The sequence below is a fragment of the Helobdella robusta genome, assembly GCF_000326865.2.
Source record: "Helobdella robusta unplaced genomic scaffold HELROscaffold_18, whole genome shotgun sequence".
Taxonomy (NCBI): domain Eukaryota; kingdom Metazoa; phylum Annelida; class Clitellata; order Rhynchobdellida; family Glossiphoniidae; genus Helobdella; species Helobdella robusta.
In genome coordinates, this window is record NW_008703981.1 from 1371794 (window position 1) to 1396905 (window position 25112).

Consider the following 25112-nt stretch of genomic DNA (forward strand, 5'->3'; position numbering starts at 1 on the left):
ATCTGAAGTAATATGTGTGAGTGGTGAAATATAATACCCTCTATCAGTGGCGAATCCAGAAATTTGCGGTGTGGGAGAAAATTTCAAGTTCTAAAAATGATGACTTTTTTAATTCCAGTAAATCCCGTTCATTCCAGTGTTTCGACGGAGGGAAAAATTTTAAAAATTCAGAAATTAATGACCTTATTTCTATGCAGATGCCCGATCACTTTATTCCTATATTTTACAAGAATTTTCAATGTTTTCTTTTCTTTCAAAGTCCTTCATGGTCTAAACCTGGCCTTAATTCTCGCACACCCAGTAGATTAGCCACTGCCCTCTTGAATATCGACAAATTTTTGTATTTAAGGAATGACTTATAATATACAAATAACATTTGATAACGTGGGTTTATCATTATTATTGTCTAATATCATCATTTTCTTTATCGTTATTTCCAGCTGGTTCCATGCAAACGTTACAAAAAGTGATAGCGACAAGCTGCTGGTGGAGAATGCGGGGAACATTATCGGCTCCTACCTTGTTAGAAAATCAGACACTCTTGCTAGTAGGTTTCGCCAGCTTCACAAATCTCAGCTTTTTTCATTCTTGTGGTTTGCTATAGTCCTGATGATTACTATATCTATTATATTCATTAACACCGCGTATTATCATTATACTTTTGTAGAATGTTGTAAAACAAACTTAATTACGCACAGATTTGAAACAAATTGAATAATGTTCATATTCAAACGAATCATGATGAAATGGGGGTCGCGTAATATATTTTTTTTAATTTTTGAAGATACGTATACCTTATCTGTACTGTTCTTCGATGATAGCAGTCAAAGAATAACGAAAAACTATCGCATCAGAACAATGGAGAACGACTCGGGCTACTTCATAACTTCTAAAAACATATTCCCGTCAATTAGTCAACTCCTTGACTATTATTCAAGTTAGATTATTCAGAAAATCAGAGCGTGCGACGAGAATGTAACATTAATTGAATTTTTCTTTTCTAGAAAATAACGGCCTATGCTGTCTTCTATCGCGAATTTGTCCTAAAATGATTCCAGCTACCGAGGACCTGTCGAAGGCGACCAGGGATAAGTGGGAAATTGATCGTAGAACTCTCACAAAAATTGAAATATTGGGTTCTGGAAATTTCGGAGAAGTCTGGAGAGGTGAGCTTGTAAGAGATATTTCAGAATCATTTTATACTTATTGCATTCCATTTTTCAACGAATCAGGTACATGGAACAGCACGAGGCAAGTAGCGATAAAGTTGATGAAGCCGGGAACCATGGACAAGACCACCTTCCTGGAGGAAGCGGCAGTCATGAAGAAGTTGAGACATCCGAAGCTGGTGAGGTTGTACGCTGTCTGCTCCACCGAGGAACCCATCTACATCGTCATGGAGTACATACCGCATGGATGTCTGCAGAAATATTTGAAGAAGGATGGTGGCAAGAAATTAACTGAACCCGTCCTTATCGATTTTGCGGCTCAGGTTTGTGGACATTTTAAAATTTTGAAGTGTTCTTGATTATTTATTTATTTATTTTTATATTATATTACTTAATTTTTATTATTTTTTCATTTTAAGCGACTGATAATAATTTTAAATTAAAATTTTCAAATTGATACGATGGTTGTTTGGATCAGATCGCCAGCGGCATGCAGTACGTGGAATCGAAGTGCATCATTCACAGAGATCTGGCAGCCAGGAATGTTCTGGTTGCTGACAACAATATGCTCAAGATCGCCGACTTTGGTCTGTCGAAATCTCTCAAGGACAATTCTATTTACGTTTTTAAAGAAGGTTGGCTTGATTATGAAAAAAAATCTAGTTATAATTTTTTTCCGAAATTAAAAAAAATGGAATGACTATATATATTTATTTTGATGCTGTACTAAGGATCAAAATTTCCAATAAAGTGGACTGCAATCGAAGCCATAACCTCTCAAAATTTCTCGATAAAGTCAGATGTCTGGTCGTTTGGCATTCTGCTGGTGGAGCTCGTGACATATGGGAACACACCTTATCCTGGTTACAACCGCCACTCATTTGTCTCTTCCGTTTTATTCAACGTCATCCTGCTCATTCCTTTGTTTCAATTTTTTTTGTTTTTATTCCACAATTATTTCAAAACTCAAAATTCAGAGAAGTTAAGATAAAAAGTCTAGCTATGTTTAAAAATTATAAATAAGAATTATTAATATAACAAACTAGTTTTGTCTGTGGATACAAAAAGACTGCAGTATAACTGGTTCAAATGAATCATATCTTCAAATTGTTCCGCTAATTAAAATAATTTTATTCATTAATTCATTCATTCAATATACTCCTAAACAATTCTCGAAGGATAATTTATATAACATACACTCTATCACATGTAACGTTATCATATCATCAATTCAACCATTTAACATTGACACTCGCAGGCATGACTGCGGCCGAGGTCCAGCTGAAACTTCAGGGTGCTTTCAGGCACCCCAAACCGCCAGGCTGCAGCGATGAATTGTACGAAATAATGCTTCAGTGCTGGCACGCCAACCCCCAGAAACGTCCAACCTTCGATTCGCTGTTTCATATTTTGGATGATTTCATCATTGCGACTCAGAACAGTTATGAATGATTGAGAATAGAAAACTTCGGTAGCTCTAGAATTTTTTTTTTAAATAATTTATACACATAAATTTTTATATAATTTATACATTTAGTTACTAAAATAAATTTTGAAACCAATCTGATCAATAATAGCGTTCTTAAACGAGTACTATGATTGGTTGATTTTTAATCTGCTTATATGTCCGATCCAAAACTGAACAGTTTTTTCTTTAATGAAATTATGGGAACGTTTCAATAGACTTGATGACAGTCGGAAATTTATATCACATTTTCTTTCAATTATTTGCTTATATAAGTTTTTATATCTGAAAATATCATCGATGTTTTTTTTGTCCATTAGTAAAAAATTTGAAAATCTAAAAAAATAAACTATTAGGTTGTGATAAATAGTCTCTTAAGTTTTTTAAACATTAAATTACAAAAAATTGAGCCCCAAGACCTACAGTTATGTATTATTTATAATGTAATAAAAAGCAATTGAAAAGAAATCATTATAAACGTTTAAAGCGTCATCAAGTGAAGACCTAGACAACTTGTTAAATTTAACCCACCCTTACCTAAATGTCTATTGAGGGGTATTCAGCTCTAAAGCCCCCCTCCGGATTTACAAGATTTTTGGCTAATGAATAAAATGCTAATGTAGCGATAGCGATGACTATGGCCTGACCATATATTTGAGTTTTTGCAACAATTTACATCGAGACATAACGCAATTTTATAGAGTTTAAAATTTTTTTCTTATAAATTCGACAGAATACATACGATAATAAAACCAAATAAATACATGAATGATTGAATCTAGAATGATTGAATCTCTGTCTAGGTTGTATAAAGAGAAAACATTAAAAAAAAAGAATAATTTATTACATATAATGCACGTAACATTTTAACTAAATTTTCACCCAAAACCTCATACAATAGTCATCACCGCATACTACCCACAGCTTTAAATATACAACTTCCTAGCGCTATTGTATGCCTGTTTTCTCACAATACTTATACAACTACAACTCTGACTACTGCTATTTTTCTTAAGTAATTTCATATATGTTCTACGATCGCTACACAAGCGTTATTATTATCACCGTAATGTTGTATGGTTTCACAATAATTTGTCGTTGCATCATTTTTTTTATTTGTAAATTTTCTAAACCTAATATGGTATATCACAAAAAAGCGAAAATGGTCTAAAAAACAGAATATCGGAGTTGTACTTTATCGATTTGTGTAACTTGGTAATGCTCAATCTTAGTGTATTTTTCTAAAAAAAAAACATGGACGTTATCAAAACTAATATATTTAAAAAATCCAAACATAATCATTCGAATGAATCTAACGCCAAGTCAGGAACGAAACACGAGAGCAAAATTTTGCCAAATCGATACCACCAACATCACGTCAAGACAACGCCAGCACCAGCGCCTAGAAGAGGTTTACAACGTTCAATAATTTCTCGTCGTTTCATTAGAAATTTATTTTCATATTTCATACACGTAACTCCAGTGATAGAATGGCTACCTCTGTGTTATCCATATTTTATTTTATATTTTCTGGATCAGATACTGGGAAAATATAAAATAAGATTAGAAAATATTAGTCTTAGTAACTCAACCTTCAAACAAAATTACTCTATAATTTATCAATAGGCGATTATTTATACTAGATAATTAATTAAAAATACAAATAAAAGCAAAAAGTTCGAGAAAAATCAAGGCTCTGTACGATTATCTGGCCCCATGTAACCAAGGAAAGGAACTTAGTTTCAAATCTGGAGACATCATGATTCTATTGGATGAGTTTGTTCAACGTTTTTTTATGTATTTAATATGTATTTCATTCTTTATATATTTGTATAAATACAAAACTTTGTGTGTATCTTGATGAATATGAATGGAAATGTTTATTTTTTTGCTGTATGTTGACATGGGCAGAGGTGTATTTCATGCCAAAAGAGGACACTGTTTCATGTTTGTAATTTATTTGTAAGTAATGTATAGAAAAAATTTTAATTTTCAGATCAGAAAATGGCTGGTGGCATGCGATGGATACAAAAACAAACAAGGAGGGATTTGTTCCCAGCAATTATTTCACTGAAATTCTTAAAAATGAGGAGACAAAGTGAGTGAAGTACATTCAAGATTGGAATTTAAAATTTTTCGCAAGCATGTTAGTGATAGATACAAAGGGCTTCAATTCAACTTGTATATGCATAAGATTGATAGAGTATCCATTGATAGTTCATTGACTTTTCAACGTATGAAATATATTTGAATACTTTCATCTCATAGAGTTATTCCACAAAATTCAGATCACCAAAAATACCAGCAAAAATTACAGAGCAACGCGTAGTGGAAACAAAAAGTGAAAATCAACGAAGAGCTCCACCCCCTCCTCCTCCTCCTCCACACCGCCCAACAACTCCAAAAACACCGACCACGCCAACAACTTCAACACGTAAATTAAGAAAAAAATTTGTAATTTTTAAAATAAATTCTTCATTTCAATATAGTAGTTTATATTTGTAAAGTGCTTCGGTTTCAATTTAAAAATATTTTTTTTTAATTTAATAACCTACCCACTCATTCAAATAAGCCGGTATTAAGAAGCAAGTGAAAGCAATGTGCGACTGCAATGTTCCGCCAGATTCATCAGACCAACTCGCTTTTAAGAAAGGAGAAATATTGGATTTAATTGACGAGTTAGTTAAACAACATCTCGGATTTAAGCAAATTTCGTAACATTTTCGTCTTATCAAGTACTAACATTGACCAAATAAACGATATTAGGGGTATATTATTAATGTCGAAACCCTTTTTTCAAAGCTCTGATTTAGACTGGTGGCTGGCTGTGAGTACAAAGACAAATAAGCAGGGATACGTTCCATGCAATTTTGTGACGCTTGTCGAAGGAGTCGAAAGCTTCGAGTAAGATAATTTTTGATAGAACTTTGTGTTGAATTTATAACTTAGCGTCAACCAAGATAGAACATATTCTACTCGCCATAATTTAATTTGACCAGTTGTTGTTTATCATTAACATCACTTAAATGGAACGCAAAAATGCATGAAAATTCTATAATAATGAAAACTTGAAATAATTTTCAGCTGGTTTCACGCAAACGTATCACGTGCGGACGCCGACAAATTGCTGAAAGAAAATAAAAAAAATAAAGCTGGAACATTTCTTATCAGAAGTTCGGAAACTATAAACGGTTTGTGGAGGATTTCCTAATAAGAACTAGAACTTTAATTGAAATATAGCATCAGTTAACCTACTCATGTCACAGGGACGTACACAATATCTGTACTGAAGGTTGACAATGAAGAGCAGAGGACAACCAAACACTATCACATTCGTAACATGGAAGACAACACGGGATGCTTTATCAATCCTAAAGCTGTTTTTAATTCTATTGCAAAACTCATCGAATTTTATTCAAGTAGAAAAGCAATTTATTAGCAATTTGTTTTTAAATCAACTATTATTTTTATTTTCTTTCATATATAACAATTATTTCAAACAAACGAAAGACCACAACGGTTTGTGCGCCCGCCTGACAAACATCTGCCCGCAAATGTCACCAGTAAGTTCCGATCTGTCGAAAGAAACACGAGATAAGTGGGAGATTGACAGAAAAACTCTCCAGAAAACTGAACTTTTAGGAAGTGGAAATTTTGGAGAAGTTTGGAAAGGTTGATATAAATAGAAAATGAATTATCATTTAACAGTAGAACAGAGTTAAAAAGTAATTCAAATCCGCCTTGAAAAATATTTCATTGGTTTTTTTAGGATTGTGGAAGTCAACGATCCCAGTTGCAATTAAGACGATGAAGCCAGGAACAATGGAGACAAAAAATTTTCTAAAAGAAGCAACAGTAATGAAAAATTTGAGGCACCCAAAGTTGGTGAGATTGTACGCCATGTGCACAACCGAGGAACCAATTTTTATCGTCATGGAATACGTCGCCAACGGCTCTCTTCAGAAATTTCTGAGAGATGATTGTGGAAAGACATTAACCATACACTGCCTCATTGACATTGCCGCCCAGGTAAGACATTTGTATACTTATTTGCTTTATTTATTTTTGCGAAAACATGTAGGTTGCCAATGGCATGCAGTACATCGAGTCAAAAGGTTACATACACCGAGATCTGGCAGCAAGGAACGTCCTTATAGGCGAAAACAGGCTGATCAAAATCGCTGATTTTGGACTTTCTAGAGTAGTGAAAGAAGATTTTTACAAAGCTACCGATGGTCAGTACTATTTTAAGATTTTGCGATGGATGAAATGAAAAAATTAAATTTTTCTAAAACTGGTAAACGTTATAATATTTGATAAGATTCAAAGTTTCCTGTGAAGTGGGCAGCAATTGAATCGATCTATTCACAAATCTTCACTATTAAATCAGATGTTTGGTCGTTTGGAATTTTAATGGTCGAACTATTAACATTTGGAACTACGCCTTACCCAAGTAAGTTTGAAGTGAAATTAATTGATTTCATAAGAAGAATGTCTCGAGTTAAGCGCTCAAATGTACAATTGGCTTGTCGCGAGCATTGCGTTTCTGCAAACTGCCTTCGCCATTGAACACTCCTAGGAAACACTGTACTTATTTAATAATAGTTTCATCAACACAAAATTAAAGATATGTCAAACAACGAAGTGCAATTGAGATTGCAGACGACATTCAGACACCCAAAACCAGAAGGCTGCAGTGATGAATTGTACGAAATCATGTTGAATTGTTGGCACAGGACTCCTGAAAAACGACCAACCTTTGATTCCCTTTTCCATATTTTAGATGACTTTCTCATATCAACTCAGGGTAGCTATGATTCTTGATCTCTTGGAAGTCATGTTTCGTGTAATTTAACAAATAATTCGCAATAATTTCTTAATTATTACTTACGCCACTAACTGAAATTACATTTAATTTCGAATATATCAGTTAATTTGTTATTAAATAAACCTAGTAAGCTAACTTATTAAGTTACATCAGCATCCCAACATAGCAGGTTTCCATTTCAAAGGCATTAAAAATAAATAAAAAATCGAGTGTTTGGCAATTTTCATTAAAGAATTTAAAACAATTTTCAACTTGAAGTACATATTACGAAATCAAACGGCGCCAAAAGAATTAACAGAATGGCCATGTATTTTATTAATGACACAAATTATGATACATAGGAATATATGAAACCCGTAACAATAACATTTACAACGGTAGAGAAAGATAATTTTTGAAAAATAAAAAACCACAAACACACACACGCGCGCGCACGCACGCACACAGATAGAGTTGAAGCATTATCATCACATTAGATTTGTAACATATCATGTACAATCTTATCTAGTTTCTCTGTGAATGCATTGAAGGAAAAATACTTCATCACCCTCTCTTTGCCAGCAATTCCTAACTCATAATTTAAATTGGGATTTTTTACAAATTTCAACATCTTATCGGCAAATTCATCTGGATCTTGCTCGCACAAATATCCCGTCTTCCCATCAAGGACCGTTTCCTTGGGGCCACCATTGTTGACAGCTATAACAGGGAGACCGAAATACATTGCCTCGATTGGCACAATGCCAAAATGTTCATTGGACGGAGTGTACAATAAGCAGGTACTGACTCTCAACAATTCTAATTTCATTTGGCTCGATATGGATTTATAAAATGAAACATGGTCTTTCAAATTCAACTGAGATACCAAGTTAACGAGTTCCTCATAATGCTCTTTGTTTTCTGAAACTCTTTCATCATAGCCACCTGCTATCACCAACTGAATGTTATCCAAATTGCCATTCAACTTCTTCCTCAATGCAGACAGTGAATGTACGGCTAAGGATAAATTTTTTTTACGTTCATATCGATTGATAGACAAAAATGAAATCCTTGCATCCATCTTGCTAGGCAATGTCGAGCTCTCCACTAAAAAATTGTCATACATTGACAAATCTGGTATTGGATACAGAACTTGTGGATCAATGTGTCTCAGGCTTGTAAATGTCCTCTTGAATACAGAGGCTGTAAAAGTGTAAAATAAAAATAATATAAATTTTAACACTAGCAACAATGAAAAAAATTATTTAACAACATTACAAATGTTTGCTAATACAAATAATACATAAATAAATGTACCTGTGAAGTTGCTATTTACGAGAACAACATCAGACATGCCAGTTGTTTTCTCCTCCAGCCAATCAATAGGCACCCTGTAGAGCTTTTTCAAAAGAGTCTTTCGATCAGTCAATAAGAAATCAGGAAAGTGACAATAAAATAAAACTTTTGATTTCTTCATCAGCTTTAAAACAGGAATGCAGGCGGAAATTTGATCACAAAATATTAAGTCCGGGGACAATCCGCTAAAGAACACCAAATAGCAGGCAATGCAGATCATCCTCAGGTAAGCAAACAAGGCATAAAACCGCCCCCAAAAAGACCTCGGCAACCAATCCCCAACAACGAGAACAGATAAACTGCCATCTCTCGTCTCTTCGAAGCAGTGGTTTACATCATGGTGGGCTGTCAAAATTTTGACTTCATGTCCTCTTGATTTCAAGGCAAGTGCAGCGTCTATTATTGCTCTCTCGGCCCCACCTATGCCAAGGTCAGGATGTACAAACACAACTCTGACCATTTCTAGAACTGAAATTCAACAAATTACAAAAATTCTGACAATAACCTATTGGTAATTTTTAACTTTAAATGTTCAAGGATTAACATTAGAGAGCATGATGAAATGTAAACTTATACAATGGCGAAAAACTAACAATTAAGTTTAAATTTATCGGTAAAATTGTACATACAACGAACACGTGTTGTAACGTTCAACAGCAAATAGCATTGTGTAAAAAATAATAGTTTTTTTTAATTCTAATTAAATGGTTTAGTTAACAAAAGTGCTAAAATTGCTGTAATTGCAATAATGGTTTTAAAAAATGATTCTAGCTTAACAGTCGTGTGGTGTACAACCAACAACAACGTCGTACAATGATTGAAGAATTTGCTGTAGCAAAAGCGAAAGAGAGAAATGGCGATTTGTTTGTTTCAAATAACATCTAAATTTAATTATTAGGTGATTTCTGAAAAGACATTCTATTTTGCAAAATACGTCTGCCTCTCTTAAATTGTAATGCTTCTTTATAGTTTAGTTTTTTGTAGTAAAAATAATTAAAAAGTAAAAAGAACTTTTGTACAAATCATTCAGTTGTGTATGTAGTAGTTTTTCAATTAGTAAATTTTTAATCAGTAAGTGTAAGCATAAGCAAAAAATGAAACGCAGATTCGAAACGGCCACTGCTTTAGTTTCCAATTCTAAAGAAAATTTCAAGAAATTAAACATTAATTCCTCTAAAAAATGGTTTCCTAACCTAACCAAACTGTAACATAACTCTTCTTCTTGGGCTCTTTGAAACTGCTGAATTGAACCAGACCAGAGGTAGAAGTATGAGTTAGAGGTTAGCTTGGTTGGAATTTTTGTAATATAATTTTATTTAATTTAGCTTTATTATCAAATATTGATGCAATGTTGTGTATGTTGATGTAAATGTAGTCAGTAGTGTAATGATTGATACTGATGTTAATCACTGATCACTCAGTGTATGTATGTATGTATGTATGTATGTAAGTAAGTAAGTATGTATGTATGTATGTATGTATGTATGTATGTAAGTAAGTATGTATGTATGTATGTATGTATGTATGTATGTATGTATGTATGTATGTATGCATGCATGTATGTATATATGTATATGTATTGTAATGTGTATGTATTTATGTTATGTATGTATGAATGTTGTTCTAATCAGTTCAATGGCTTTATATTTTTTTAGTGTTCTTATCACAAAATTAAGATGAAAAATATTTATATAGCAACATGATAACATAGATAGTAGATAAATGTTTGGAAAAAAGAAGCAAAAATCATATAGATGATTAATTCCAGTTCATATTCATTGATAAATTAATTCTACTAACTAATTCTAATTAGATAACATTAAATATTCAGGCTGTGTTTGTTAATTCATTTTATTTTGTTTTGTTATGCTGAGTCACATATCCAACTGTATTTGTATATACTTGTATATATATATATACATATACATATGCACACATACACACACATGCACACATATGTATGTATGTATGTGTGTATGCATGTATGTATGTATGTATGTATGTATGTATGTATGTATGTATGTATGTATGTATGTATGTATGTATGTATGTATGTATGTATGTATGTGTGTATTTGTGTGTATATATAATCTATTTCTGAATGAAAGGATTTAATGATCAATGTTTCTTATTTATAGTTTTGAAGCCATGCATAAAGGATTGGAGTTTTTTTTTTTATTATTATTAAAATTTAAATGTAATAATTATTGTTATTATAAATAATACTATTAATTATAATTATATAATATCATTAATTATAATTAAATAAATAATAATAGAAGTATCATTAATAATAACTTTGTTCGGCAGTGGATTTTATGACTGATTTTTTCCAATTATGTTTAAGGTGAATGTGGTTTTATAGTATAATTTTTGATTTTATTGTGTTAATTTTTCTATTCAATTAGTGTTTTAATAATGATAACAATAATAATAATAATAATATTATTATTATTAATGATAATAATAATTATAATTTGATCTTCATATCATAGATGGCAACAGATGTGAGAACAGTTCATATAATACTACCAGATGATGACCAACTGGAGGTCATTGTACAGGTCAGTTGGTTGGTTGGTTGGTTGGTTAGTTGGTTGGTTTGTTGCTTGGTTGGTTTGTTAGTTTGGTTGGTTGGTTAGTCAGTTGGTTGATCAGTTGGCTGGTTGTTTGGTAGGTTGGTTGATTAGTTGACTGGCTGATTGGCTAGTTGGTTGGTTGGCTGATTGGTTTGTTTGTTGGCTGGTTTGGTTGGTTGGTTAGTTGGTTGATTGGTTTGTTTGTTGGTTGGTTTGGTTGGCTAGTTGATTGATTAGTTTGTTTGTTGTTCAGTTGGTGTGTGGGTTGTTATTACTATTGTTATTATTATTATTATTTTACTATTTCTCTGAACAATAATAAATTTCACATGAAAACTCCTGACTTTAAGCTGAACATTCATTCATTCTTGCTCTACTAAGGTGTCCTTTTTCATTAAGAATTGTCATTGCTACTGTCAATTTTTGTATATGTTTATCAGCTATTCAATATTTATTTATTTATCTATTACTTAGTATTGTTATTATTATTACTATTATTGCTGTCGTTGTTGTTGATGTTGCTGTTGTTATTTCTACATCACATTGATTTATATTATGTTTGTTCACTGATTGTAATTTACATATCAATAATTGCAAACTTACCTGTGTACTTGTTTTTCAAATGAACACACGTGCATACTTACACAACACACACGCCAAACAACACACACACACACGCACACATACACACACAAACAAACAAACAAATACACACACCCACACAGACAGCACACACAAGCATTCAAACACACACAGCCGAAGTTATATACATACGAGTTATTGAATCTCGTGTCATCACACAAGGCGTTGAAAGAAAAAAATTATTTTGGTCTGTCCTACAGAGATGAAAGGTTTTTATCTGCAAAATCATTGTCTTTTTTTCATTTTTTATTTAATCATTCTTTCATTCGTTCATTCATTTGTTCATTCACTCATTCTTTCATTCATTTATTCATTCTACTTTTTTTAATGTTAGTTGGTACGTTTTTAATTACGTTTTTAATTACGTTGGTACGTAGTTGGTAATTTTGAGAAGCAAATAAAATTCGTTTCGTTTCGTTTCGTTTCGTTTAAAAGTCAATCGATTGTATAAAATGTCTGCAATTTCATACAGCCACCCTGCTTGTGTGCGTGTGTGTGTGTTTGTGTGTATGTTTGTCATTGATATCTCTCTGATGCAAGTGCGTCGTATATAATATAAAATTGAAATATAAAATATAAGTATAAAATTGACCTTTGACCTTTTACAATTACCTTTTGGAAATTGATTTTCAACCACCAGCGGTCATTATCAGTGGTTGCAGTTGGAGAGGCGAGTGTTTGACCATGACTATCCGAAGAAGATCGGCCTCATCACGCTATATTTTGCCGTCAAGTTTGCACTACATTATCATAATTATTTTTTTAATATTAATAATAATACTGCTATGTTTAATATTTTTTGGCTCTCTTTATTATTATTATTATTATTGTTGCATTTTTTTTAAAGGCAAGGTTGTTGAAGATTGTTAAGTATCATGGGAGAAAAATAATAATAATAATAGATAATAATAAATTATGATATGCCATAAATAATATTTTCTTGCAATATGGGGTTGCACAGCAATTACAGACTGATTAGTTTGTTGATAAGTGAACAAATACTGTAGATATGTATGTATGTGTGTGGTGTGTGTTTGTGTGTCTCTGTGTGTGTGTTTGTGTGTGTGTATGTGTGTGTGTTTGTTCCCCCTTCTGCCCTTCATTCTTCCATCTTCGTAATAAATACCCTTCAAATTATTTATATATTTATCATTAAACCTTGATATTACCATTATATCTTTGTTAAAATCAGCATTGTATCATGATATCACTGCTACGTCATCATTGTAGGTCATCATATCACGTTAATTAAAAGAAACATCATTATGACGTCATTATAAAGATACTAGTATATCCCCTATTTAATTCGTTAAAATCGTTACGACGGTATCATCGTGTCATGTAAGTATCATGTTCTTATTATTTCAGCCTCGCAGTATCATTGTTGTATCATCATGGTATCATTTGGATACCATCATTTTGACGCCACTATATCACCATTATATCATAAGTTCATAACGCTTATATCATGTTGGTATGGTCACTATATCAAAAAAAGATAGTTCCTTATGTGTTAGATTGATAGGTATCAGTGTAAAATCTTTATTTTATCATCATCATTATATCATAACATTATCATTTTGTTTGATACTATCATCATCGTCGTCCACTTTGATTTGTCGTTTTTCACACTATCATCCATTTAAATTAAGTTTCTTCTTAAATTTACTCTTTTGGATAATGTCATCATCATCATCATCATCCTCATCATTATTATTGTTTTTACTCTTATTATTAGATATTATTTTTATGTAATTATTTCTATTTATTTATTAAAAATTAAAAAAATTAATTTTCCAATAAAGATTCTACGTTGAAAACATACTGACTCTACCCGAGATACCCACCATACTCATGTATTATCTACAATCTCGACAGTCTATCTACAAGGTTGTGTCTTGTTATGTTTGTTTATTTCTTAACGTTGTGGTAGTAGTAGTAGTAGTAGTACCAGTAGTAGTAGTAGTAGTAGTGCTGGTAGTAGAGACTAGTAGTAGAAGTGGCAGTAGTAATTGTAGTAAATAATAGAATTAATAGCCGTAATAATAATGGTAGTAGTAGTAGGAGAAGTAGTAGTAGTAGTAGTTGTAGTAGTAGTAGTAGTAGTAGTAGTAGTAGTAGTAGTAGTAGGAGAAGTAGTAGTTGTTGTAATAAGAATAGAATTAATAGCCATAGTAGTAGTAGTAGTAGTAGTAGTAGTAGTAGTAGTAGTAGTAGTAGTAGTAGTAGTAGTAGTAGTACTAAGAGAAGTAGTAGTAGTAGTAGCGATAGTAGCAGTAGAGATCAGTACTGAAATTTATTTTTATTTTTCAGTTTTGATGAATTTTTTTCAATCTTTTTTTTTCTGCCCAGGGCTTGTTGGAGACGGACAGTGAGACAATATTTGAACTGTCGGCTTACATCTTGCAGATTACATGCGGCAACCTCACGAGGTTTTTCGCTTATTTTTCTTTATTATTGTTATTATTATTATTATTATTATTCCTATTTATTGATTTTTATTCATTTATTTATAATTTTTTTGTCAATTTTTTGAGAAAGGAAATTTATTTATGCGTAATTACTTTTCTGTCGCTAGCTGTCCTTAAACATCGCAAGTTAACGGCTCTAGTACTCAGATCTGCTCTTTTAAAAATTGCTAACTTCGGCGTTTTTGTCATTTTATTGAAAATATTATTATTATTATTATATAGAAATAAAGCTTGACTCTAGTTTTTATATTATTTCATCATCTTTGTACTCATTCATAATGACGAGCGTTGATGTTAAATTATCCATTATTTTAATCTTTCAACTATTATAATAATTGATCATTCTATATTTAATTGTAATTTTTATTTATATTTTGGCTTTTGAAGAAATAAAAGAGTTCTCATTATTATTTATATTACTATTACTATTATTATTATTCTTGATTTTTAAATTCAAAAACTGTTTTAAAATTTATCTGGACAGTGAGTCAGAGTGTCGTCAGCACATCAAACAGTTCTCGTTGTCGAGGAAAATTTTAGAAGAGTACCCATCACTTACCTACTGGTTAGATAGAACTCATATATATTATATATATATATATATATATATATATACGTATGTCTGTCCCGATGTCGCGGTGACCAGGTTCGAACGCACAGAGATCCCATCCTGTCACATTGGATGGCTGGATTCATGATGTATTCATGTAGAGTTGCTGTTGCTTCTGGGAATTTATTAAGAATGAATTGATAAAATCAATAACTATTCTTCCTATTCTTCCTATTCTTTTTTATTCTTATTTTTGTTTCATTATTGTTATTATTATTATTATTTGTATGTTTGTTTGCATGGTTCACAGTGAAGATCAGATCATCGGTTTCTACAGAAAACTTGCAGGCCATACTTTCGGCACGGCTCTCATAAAGTAATTTTCCATATATACGTACATTTCATTTTCTTAACTCTAACCAAATCATTTATCTTCTTAGTAAAAGCTTTTTGGCTATTATAGGAGCTGTTAACAATAATCAAAAATTGTATTGCAAATACCAGTACCGGCATTAAAATGTAATGCGTTTGAACTATCAAAATCGAAGCAAGTTGAAGTGATTATTCTTGTTCAGGGCTGAATTTTGGTCTCCTAAAGCCCTTAGAACAACAGCTAAAAAGCGGGAGTCTTTACTATAAAAAAATGACTAATCTTTCGTAAATTCACTGCCAACAAATGAAATTATTTCAGCAGGACCAAAATGAGAGTTTAAATATTTTTATTTTATAAATCAATTGCATTTTAAAACCTAGAAAGAGTGTAGTAGACTTTTAGCCGTTAAAGGTTTAAATAATATTTATTATAATATTATAACGTCCTACCTCGGGAAATTGGGTCTCTGGACGCTAAACGAAGATTGGTTGATTGATTGATATTATAATATTATAAATTTAATTTATAATTATACATATATTATGCATATTCATGAACATTATTAAGCATAACTAAACACCATTTTGTTGTCACAGTTACATGAGTATTGTCGAGAGTCTACCCACGTATGGAGTTCATTATTATGCCATCAAGGTACGCCTTGTGATGTTTTACACATACACACGCACATACACACACACACACAAATACACACACACACATTTAAATGAAAATGATGATGACCAAAAAAAATGATGGAGATGATGATGGAGGAGATGTCTGTCTGTTTCATTCGAACAAGAGCTTACATGGCATGGCACTCTAAATTTAAATGTTTCATCAATATCAACATCACATACATATTTATACAAACATACATACTTATGCACACACACATACGTATACACACACATACATACGTATACACACATACATAGGATAAAGTCGGAGTACCGTGGTGGCTGGGTATTAGTGGGAAGGGACTGATGGTTTTTGATATTTTAGACAAGAAAATACCTAGAAAGGTTATCAAAGATGTGTGTGTGTGTGTGTGTGAGTGAGTTTGTGTGTGTATGTCTATGTATGTGTGTACGTGTGCGAGTATGTGTGTTGCTTATGTGTATGTCCGAGTTTGTAATGTATGTGTTTTTGTTCATTTGTTAATTGAAATTAAAAAAGAATGGATATTATTTTTGTTACATAAGTATTTTACTTCTGTGTTTATTTTTATTTATATTGTTTTTATTTTCCATTTTTTCCCAATTTAGTTTTATCCTTGGGCCAGTCTAGAGAACTTATATTTTCGAGATAAGAAGTTTATCATTGAGGTTCTGGAGGCCAGTAACGTGTACGTCTGTGTTTGTGTGTGTGTGTGTGTAATTGTGTGTGTAAGTGTTTGTGCTTGTTTGTATTTAATGTTGTTGTTTTCGTTGTTGATGATGTTGCTTTTTTTTTCTCATTCACTGTTTCCGAGCAATAACATAAGTGATATGACAATAATAATTATTATCATTATACTGGCTGATGACGGTGAATTATGATGACAAATCTAATGATGATAATTGAGTATTCATGAAACGAATAGTAATAAATATATATCTATGATATTAGGACATAATGATATAATAGTAATAATTATATCTATAATATAATATAATATATAATAATTTTAATAACTATAATCAATGGGTTAATTATAACAAACCGACAGCCAAAAAGCCGTCGTCGCAGCAGCAGCAGCGGCCCCAGCGACGAAAAAATTGTCGTCAGCATCTTTTTCCTCCTCATCCTCTCACAAGCTACTTCCTGCTGTGGCTTCGTCATCCTCACTCTCGGATAAGATCAAGATCAAAACCTTTTCCACAATCAACTTCGATAACAAACTCCACGCTGCCAACAACGCCACCACCACTACCACCAACAACAACAGCAGCAGCAACAACAACAACAATAGTAACCTGGAAATTGTCGTCCACACTTGGCTGGCTACCTCCACGCAGCTAGCCAGATCCATCTGGATGATGGCCGTCAACCAGCATCAGTTCTATCTGGACAGGAAACACTTCAAGGTTAATGTATTATTATTATTATAAATATTGTTATTATTATTGTTGTTGCTGTTGTTGTTGTTGCTTTTGTTGTTTTTATTGTTGCCATTATTATTGTTTTTATTGACGGTTTGCCAAATTTTATCAATTGAAGTCATTACCATGAGTTGCTGAATGAGCAGATGGATGAATGGATGGAAGTTTTATATCTTTAGTTGTTTTATTCCTTTAACTGATATTCATATTGCTTGTGTTTTCATTTTGCTATGTAATTATTGTTGTGTTATTGTTTTTTATTCATTTTTCCTTTCTGTCATTCATTCATTCGTCAATTCATTCGTTCACTCATTCATTCATTCGTTCATCAATTAATTAATTAATTAATTATTAATTCATTCATTCTTTCGCTCATCAAATCACATATTTTGATATTTTGAGGAGATTTTATAACAAACAGTTAATTACAACACTGCTAGCCAGCTAACATTTATGTAGACATATATATATATATATTCACACTTATAATCAATTGCTTCTAGTGAGGTAAAGATATATTATTATTTGTTTTTATCATATAAATGTGTGTGTATGCTATGTATGTGTGGCGTGTGTGTGTGTGTGTATTTATGTGTTTATGTATAACCATTCATTCTTTAGGAATGCATGTTAGCATCTGGTTTCATCTCAGTATCAACAGTCACGTTGTATGTATTTGTTCAATTTTTTATCTGGTTTCATTTCTTTATTCCATTTTTTCTAAAGTAATTGCAAATCATATCTATAACATAATACATGCTATATGTATATAAATATATATACATGTGTGTGTGTGTGTGTGTGTGTGTGTGTGTGTGTGTGTGTGTGTGTGTGTGTGTGTGTGTGTGTGTGTGTGTGTGTGTGTGTGTGTGTGTCAGTGTATAATGTACATTTTTAAGTGTCCTTAGATATAAGTGTGTTATACATTTGCAACATATAATATATGCCTTGAGTGAAGTAGAAGCAGTGATATATGAAGTTCATTGTATGCATATAGATAGATAGATACATATATATATATAACCCATATATATATATAACCCATATATATATATATATATATATATATATATAAACAAAGTTTGTTTTTAAAGTTCATTCATAACTTTAAATGGCAGTTGTGTGACGTTGGTAGGTTATATCTGAAGTGTTTTATTGTTCTATATTTTTTTTTATTAATGATAAACAGTTGGATTTTAGTAGTGCTACTACTGCTACTTGTATACTACTACAGCTACTACTGCAACTTCTACAGCTACTCCTACAGCAGCTTCTACTACTACTGCTATTGCTACTATTGCTAATAAGTTACCTGTATTTTATAGGAGTTGAACTGTTTTTATTATTAGTAATAATAATTGTATAAAGTACCGTTATAGTGCTTGATTGATAGCTGTTCATTGTGTATTTCATTGTCTGCCTGTGCATACAGCCATTGAAGTTTTAAAATATCATCATACGTACATGTACATACGTAGAATTTATTTGTTTGTTTGTATTTGTGAGTTTGTGTCTCTGCGTTTGTGTGTGTTCGCTTGGACTGTTTAACAAAGAGCACTGTTAATTATCATTCCGGTTAGTTTCGTTATTTATTTGTTAGATATTTTTACGAATTTTTTCGAAAAAAATTGATTTAATTATTTTTTGATTGCTAATTGTAAGGTTAGAAATTTTTTTAAAAATTAATAAAATTATTAAATCATGTGTTTTTTTATAGCTAATCCACACACACACCAAAACAAACATACACGCATACACATCCACATACACACAGAAATACACACACAGATTAAATGTTATTTGTAGTTTTATCCATAGAGCCTTAGTATGTACGTATCACTAATAAAATCCGTATAACTGTGTATCATGATATTATATTATATTATATATCACTTATAAAATCCGTATAACTGTGTATCATGATATTATATTATATATCAGTTATAAAATCCGTATAACTGTGTATCATGATATCATGATTGAAATGAATTACACTAAAATGAATAATAACCATCACGACAAAAACAACAGCAGTAATAATAATTATTATAATTATTGATATTATTATTTCTATTATTAATTACTTTTTTAAAGTTGTCATGGGAACCAAATGCTGTTTAAAGTATGGGTATGGAAGTGCGATTAAAAATGCCGAAATGAATGAATGTTTCTTCTTAATTGATTTTTTCATTGTACTGTTGTTGGGTTAGTACGTTTTGATGCGTGTAATGTTTATCTATTTGTTTGTTTGTTTGTTTGTGTGTGCGTGTGTAATTGTGTGTATAACTAAATGTGTGTGTGTATTGTGTGTATGTGTGTGTGTGTTGTGTGTGTGTGTGTGTTCGTGTACACACAGAGGGCATTTCATTTATTTAATAAAAATGTCAGCATCTTCATGATGCATCAACATCCAGACGTTTTATCTGGAATGATTTCACCATAGCACGCACACATACATATATTGATACATATATGTGCTTACAATCAAATTGCTTACATATATTCACACATACCAATACGTTCGCACACATACTCACGTGCATACACGCACACGCATACATAAACACACATTTTTTCCCCATTAGTTCTCGTTATGAATCAAAAGACTCAATTGATTATTGAATTTATTAATTAAATTCATATTTGTGGTCTGTTTCTGTTTTGTTTTCTGTTGAATGAATGAATGAATGAATGAATGAATGAATGAATGAATGAATGAATGAATGAATGAATGAATGAATGAATGAATGAATATTCATTAATTGATTGATCATTGATTGATTGGTTGAGGGATTAGTCAATGGCTTGCCACTGATTCATTGTCGTAACACACACACACATACTCACATACATACACACATATACATAATTGCCGTAATTATGCCACTGTCATAGGTATCCGTGTTCCGACTGGAGCAGGGATATTTTTCATCCGGCTCTGAGAAGTGTCGTGATTTTGGATGTTTTTATACTTTTCATTGTGAAAATATTTGTTCAGGATCGTGTTTCTTAAAAGATATGTCTGTTTAGCGACTTAGTAATCTTTTCGAATACTGAAATTAGTTGCCAATAAATGTTAATAAAATCACTCAATTACCTTTCGGCGTGTCTTGAAACATTGTTTAATTGTAGTAATTTTACTATGAAGGACAGTTACATCGACTGGTACTTAAGTATCTTTTTAAAGTACCTTTCATTTTGCAGCTGCATCTAACTGAAATTATGACGCAAAAATTGAAAACATTTCTTTTTGGGGGGGTCGAAACTCAGGAGTCAGAAAAAGTTTAATACTATAATACTCTTGAATCTATTATTATTATTATTACTATCATTTATTTATTTATTATAATTTACAACAGTGATAAAAATTCTATTATTATTATTATTTTATTATTATTATTGTTGTTGTAGTGGTTAACCTAGATATTTTTGACATCAAGAAAAGCATACAGTGTTATGTTAATACGGTGATACTCACTTATTTAAGAATGCTTTACTATTCATCGCCTTCTTGCAGTGGTTCGTTTCCTTATTTTTTATACTCGTTCGTTCATTCGTTCGTTCGTTTATTTGTTCGGTTTCCTATTTTTTCATTCGTTCAATCGATCTTTTATTCTTTCGTTCAAAATTTTCATTTGTTCTTTCTCAGATATCTGTTATTAATTTATGAATTTGCATAATGCATGAATGATTGAAAGAATGAATGAATGTATTAATTAATTGATTGAGTGAGTGAATGAATGAATGAATGAGTGAATGAAGTAATTAGAAAGAGGAATAAAGAAAACATTGCGATAGCATCTCACTACGATAACACCAATGTTAATGTTGTTGTTGTTGTTGTTCTCTGTTGGTCATCTGATTCTGTAAGCTGGATCCTTGGGTGACGGAAATGCCTGAGATAATAATGTGTGTGTGTTTGTGTGATTGTGCGTGTATGTGTGTGTAAGTTTGTGTGTGTGTGTGTGTGTATATATATATGAATATATAATTATTATTATTTTAATATTTTTAACATTATTCACTAATTAACAAGAGAGCCACAACACTCAAAGAGTATAATGTATGCCAATGCAAATATTTGTACTGGGCTTGCTTACCATAAACTTCTCCTGGCAATCTACACATAAATTACTTTTTTTTATACCTCATTATTGTTACACACACACACCACACACTCACATACACACACAGAGAAAGAGAGAGAGGGAGAGAGAGAAAGGGGGGGGAAGAGAAAATAATACACATAGCGATTTGATGTAAGGTTTAGTTGGGTGTTTGTGCATTTTTTCTACCTATTATTATTAATTTTTTTTAAATTAATGGTATTGGTACACGTTGTATACATTCATACATACGTTGGTTGATGTGTTTGTATGTGTATATCATTTGTTTTGTTGCGTGTGTGTTGTGGGTGTTTCTATGTATTTGTGTGTACGTGTGTGTATGTGTGTGTGTGTGTGTGTGTGTGTTTGTTCATGCTCATTCATTAGCATCACTTAACGTATTCATAGTTTGTAATTGCGGAAAACTTTTTACCTTTTGCCATAAAATTTGTTCTCATTCATATGTACTAAACATTTGTTTGTTTGTTTGTATGTGTTTGTGTGTGTGTTTAGGGTAGTCAAGATGATGCCATCAATGAGGATGATGATGAAACTGATGACGAAAAGGATGACTTTGATGATGTTTATTGTAATGATTATGCGATTATGCTTTGGGCTTATTTCATTTTATTCGCTATTTCGAATTGACCTTTTGTTATAATGAAATGAGTGAGTGAATGAGCGAGTGAGTGAATGAGCGAGTGAGTGAGTGAGTGAGTGAGTGATAGAGTGAGTGAGTGATTAATATCGATATTATTTTTATATTACCCCTATTGTCTTGTGATCGACTATCTTCTTATGAATTTCTTTGTTTGTGTGTGTGTGTGCGTGTGTGTGTGTGTGTCAGTGCGTGTGTGAGTGCGTGTGTGTGTGAGAATGTGTCTGTGAATGTGAGAATGTATCGGCAGTTAGTTGAGATGAATTCTTGTCATGCAAGGCATGGGCGATTCCTAATAAATATAATTACTAACTTAATTAATTGCTCCAACGATAATTGTTTTCTTCTTTTTTCGTTTATTAATAATGGTCTGTTTTGATGTACGTACAATACAACAGTTACTCTCTGCTGGTTGGATACTTGGTCATGTCTGTACGTATTTTAGCGGTTCTTTTCGGTTTTATTGGAGGTTGATTTAATAATTTATTCATTAATTCACTCTTTCATTCTTTAAAGCATTCATCAATTCATTCATTCATTCATTCATTCATTCATTCATTCATTCATTCATTCATTCGTTCATTCATTCATTTACACTCATAAAGTATTATACACACGCGCACATTTTGGCTTACGTGTACAAATATTGATAGTTTAATAGTATACATACATACAACATGCATGCATACATACATACAACATACATACATAAATACATACATACATACTTGGGTACATATTTTAATACTTTTAATCCTCACATTTGGTACTGTGTGTGTGTATTGTACAGCGTGCAGGCAGGTAAGTACTCTAGTTCCAACAGAGCTCATCGCTATTGTTATTATTGTTATAACTATTGTTATTGTTATTATTGTTATTGTTATTATATCTTCTTTGTTATTTATCAATGATCGTCATTATTTATTTATTGCTCTTTTTCCTATTGTTTTTATAACACCTTAGTGGAAGTACATTCTTGTACAGTCTTAAATGCATTCATTTGTGTGATTTGGACGTTCATCATTTGTGATTCTGTCAAATATTCCCATGCAGTATAACACACACACACACATGCACGCACACACACACACACGCACGCGCACACACACACGCATAAATACACATCCGTTCTATTTTTATGCACAGAGTTTGCCAATCAATTTTATAAAAGGTACTGACCAATGCAAATGTTTGATTGTGAGGCAACCAATGTCTATATAGTCTCTAGACATGTGTTGTACATAAAAACCAAGCATAACATGTGGTGCATACATATGCACGTACATGAATTGTTTTGATACATTGATCAATTGACTGACTGACACGTGAAGTGTTTGCTTGACAATCTAAAATGAACGTCAAACAATATTTTCTGGCAAAGTCAAACCCGGTAAAATACCGTCATTCCAGGTATTTTGTACGTTTAGGTATTCTGTACAAGAAAATCGCGTATTGCATAGTTTATTAATTGTATTTAATTGTTATTTGATTATTTTCTAATCAGGGTTGCGTAATGTAGTAATGGGACACTGCGTTCTCTGTTCAGAAATCTTATACAATCCAATGATTGTGTGCTGTTGTTTGTTAGGCTTTGAATGTTGTATAATACATTTTAATACCGGATGGATGCGGTGGTATGCTATTGTATTGTCTAACTACGCCAGACGACGAGTAGACGACAAACCGACGCTTTATTACGCACGTCATTCGTTCGTTTGTTCGTTCGTTCGTTCGTTCGTTCGTTGATTGATAAATCCATTTCTTGTGTAATTCGTTCATTTGTTGTTAATTCGTTTCTTTCATTCATTCATTCATTTATGCTCTCATCCATTCATTAGCTCAACCAGTGTACACCACACACACACACACAGAAACAGCATTGATTGATTGATGTTTCAAGGTTATGCAATATGTTATAATATGGCCACTCATGTTTCTTCATTTGTTTGTTATTGACAGGTAGGTCGGTAGGCAGGTAGGCAGGTAGGTAGGTAGGTAGGTAGGCAGGTAGGTAGGTAGGTAGGTAGGTAGGTAGATGAGGAAGTAATGATAAGTAATGTGTAAGTAATAATGAGTAACGAATAAATAATGATACCCATATTACTAATTCAACAAAACGATAACACAGTAATGCAAAGCAATGCAATCGTCGGCACGTCTAGCTATGTTAAATAAACTTGTTGCTGATACAAACTTGGCGGACTGTGGCCCCTGATCTACAAACAAATCTTCTTACCGGTTATTTTCAAGTTTTTTTTTATTATGGGTGCATGTAAGTAAATACAATACGGTTCTGCCTTGGTTAACTTTTGATTTAGGCTAAAAACACCTAACTGATATATACCAGTAGAAAAATACCATCAAGTTTAATACTGTTGAATGCCATGTACATTAAAATTACATACTTACATGCATACATTTACTTAATACGAACATACAATACACAATTGTGTACAAATACTTTTAGGTTTAGCCACCACGTATACACGTGTACAATACAAGTGTGTATTAGGAAGTATTATACGCGCAAACCTCTAATGCAAGCGATGTACTGCAATTGTTGTGCAATAAATTCTACCTCCCTCTGCCAGATTATGTATGGGTGACTGTTTCTTTAATGCTGTTATTGTTGTTGTTGTTATTATTATTGTTGTTGTTGTTGTTGCTGTTGATGCAAGTGGTGTTTCTATAGTGTCATTTTTTGGTAGCTATGTCGTTTGTTGTTGTTGTTGTTAATGTTATTTTTATTACAATGATCATTTTAATGTTATTGTTATCAATGCAATCATTTTAATGTTATTAGTGTTATCATTTTAGTGTTATTTAAATTGCTGTGTTCAATTTTTGGCAGA

The 25112-nt window shown here is 32.0% G+C and overlaps 4 protein-coding genes across 4 annotated transcripts; 3 read left to right on the top strand and 1 right to left on the bottom strand.

Moving 5' to 3' along the window:
• Positions 1-858: 858 nt before the first annotated feature.
• Positions 859-2716, top strand: HELRODRAFT_186886 (hypothetical protein; the record flags this gene model as incomplete). The annotated part of the gene is made up of 6 exons (XM_009016341.1): positions 859-937; positions 1005-1166; positions 1233-1492; positions 1648-1804; positions 1901-2032; positions 2428-2716. 6 exons carry the CDS (start codon positions 859-861, stop codon positions 2619-2621), a joined length of 984 nt encoding a protein of 327 aa, XP_009014589.1. The 3' UTR covers positions 2622-2716.
• A 3777-nt stretch (positions 2717-6493) lies between these two features.
• Positions 6494-7676, top strand: HELRODRAFT_110726 (hypothetical protein). Its single transcript, XM_009016342.1, has 4 exons — positions 6494-6663; positions 6716-6866; positions 6953-7087; positions 7262-7676. Exons 1-4 carry the CDS (start codon positions 6535-6537, stop codon positions 7456-7458), a joined length of 612 nt encoding a protein of 203 aa, XP_009014590.1. The 5' UTR covers positions 6494-6534; the 3' UTR covers positions 7459-7676.
• HELRODRAFT_110729 (hypothetical protein) lies at positions 7676-9331 on the bottom strand. The gene is made up of 2 exons (XM_009016343.1): positions 8759-9331; positions 7676-8644 (listed from the first exon to the last, which is right to left on the bottom strand). Exons 1-2 carry the CDS (start codon positions 9255-9257, stop codon positions 7935-7937), a joined length of 1209 nt encoding a protein of 402 aa, XP_009014591.1. The 5' UTR covers positions 9258-9331; the 3' UTR covers positions 7676-7934.
• Positions 9332-9649: 318 nt separating this feature from the next.
• Positions 9650-17505, top strand: HELRODRAFT_110730 (hypothetical protein; the record flags this gene model as incomplete). The annotated part of the gene is made up of 13 exons (XM_009016344.1): positions 9650-9995; positions 10016-10077; positions 11293-11361; positions 12133-12227; positions 12659-12751; positions 13824-13908; positions 14371-14450; positions 14974-15054; positions 15350-15415; positions 16009-16066; positions 16351-16437; positions 16681-16760; positions 17343-17505. The coding sequence occupies exons 3-13, from the start codon at positions 11293-11295 to the stop codon at positions 17503-17505; spliced, it is 957 nt and encodes a 318-aa protein (XP_009014592.1). The 5' UTR covers positions 9650-9995; positions 10016-10077.
• Between the last annotated feature and the right edge of the window lie 7607 nt (positions 17506-25112).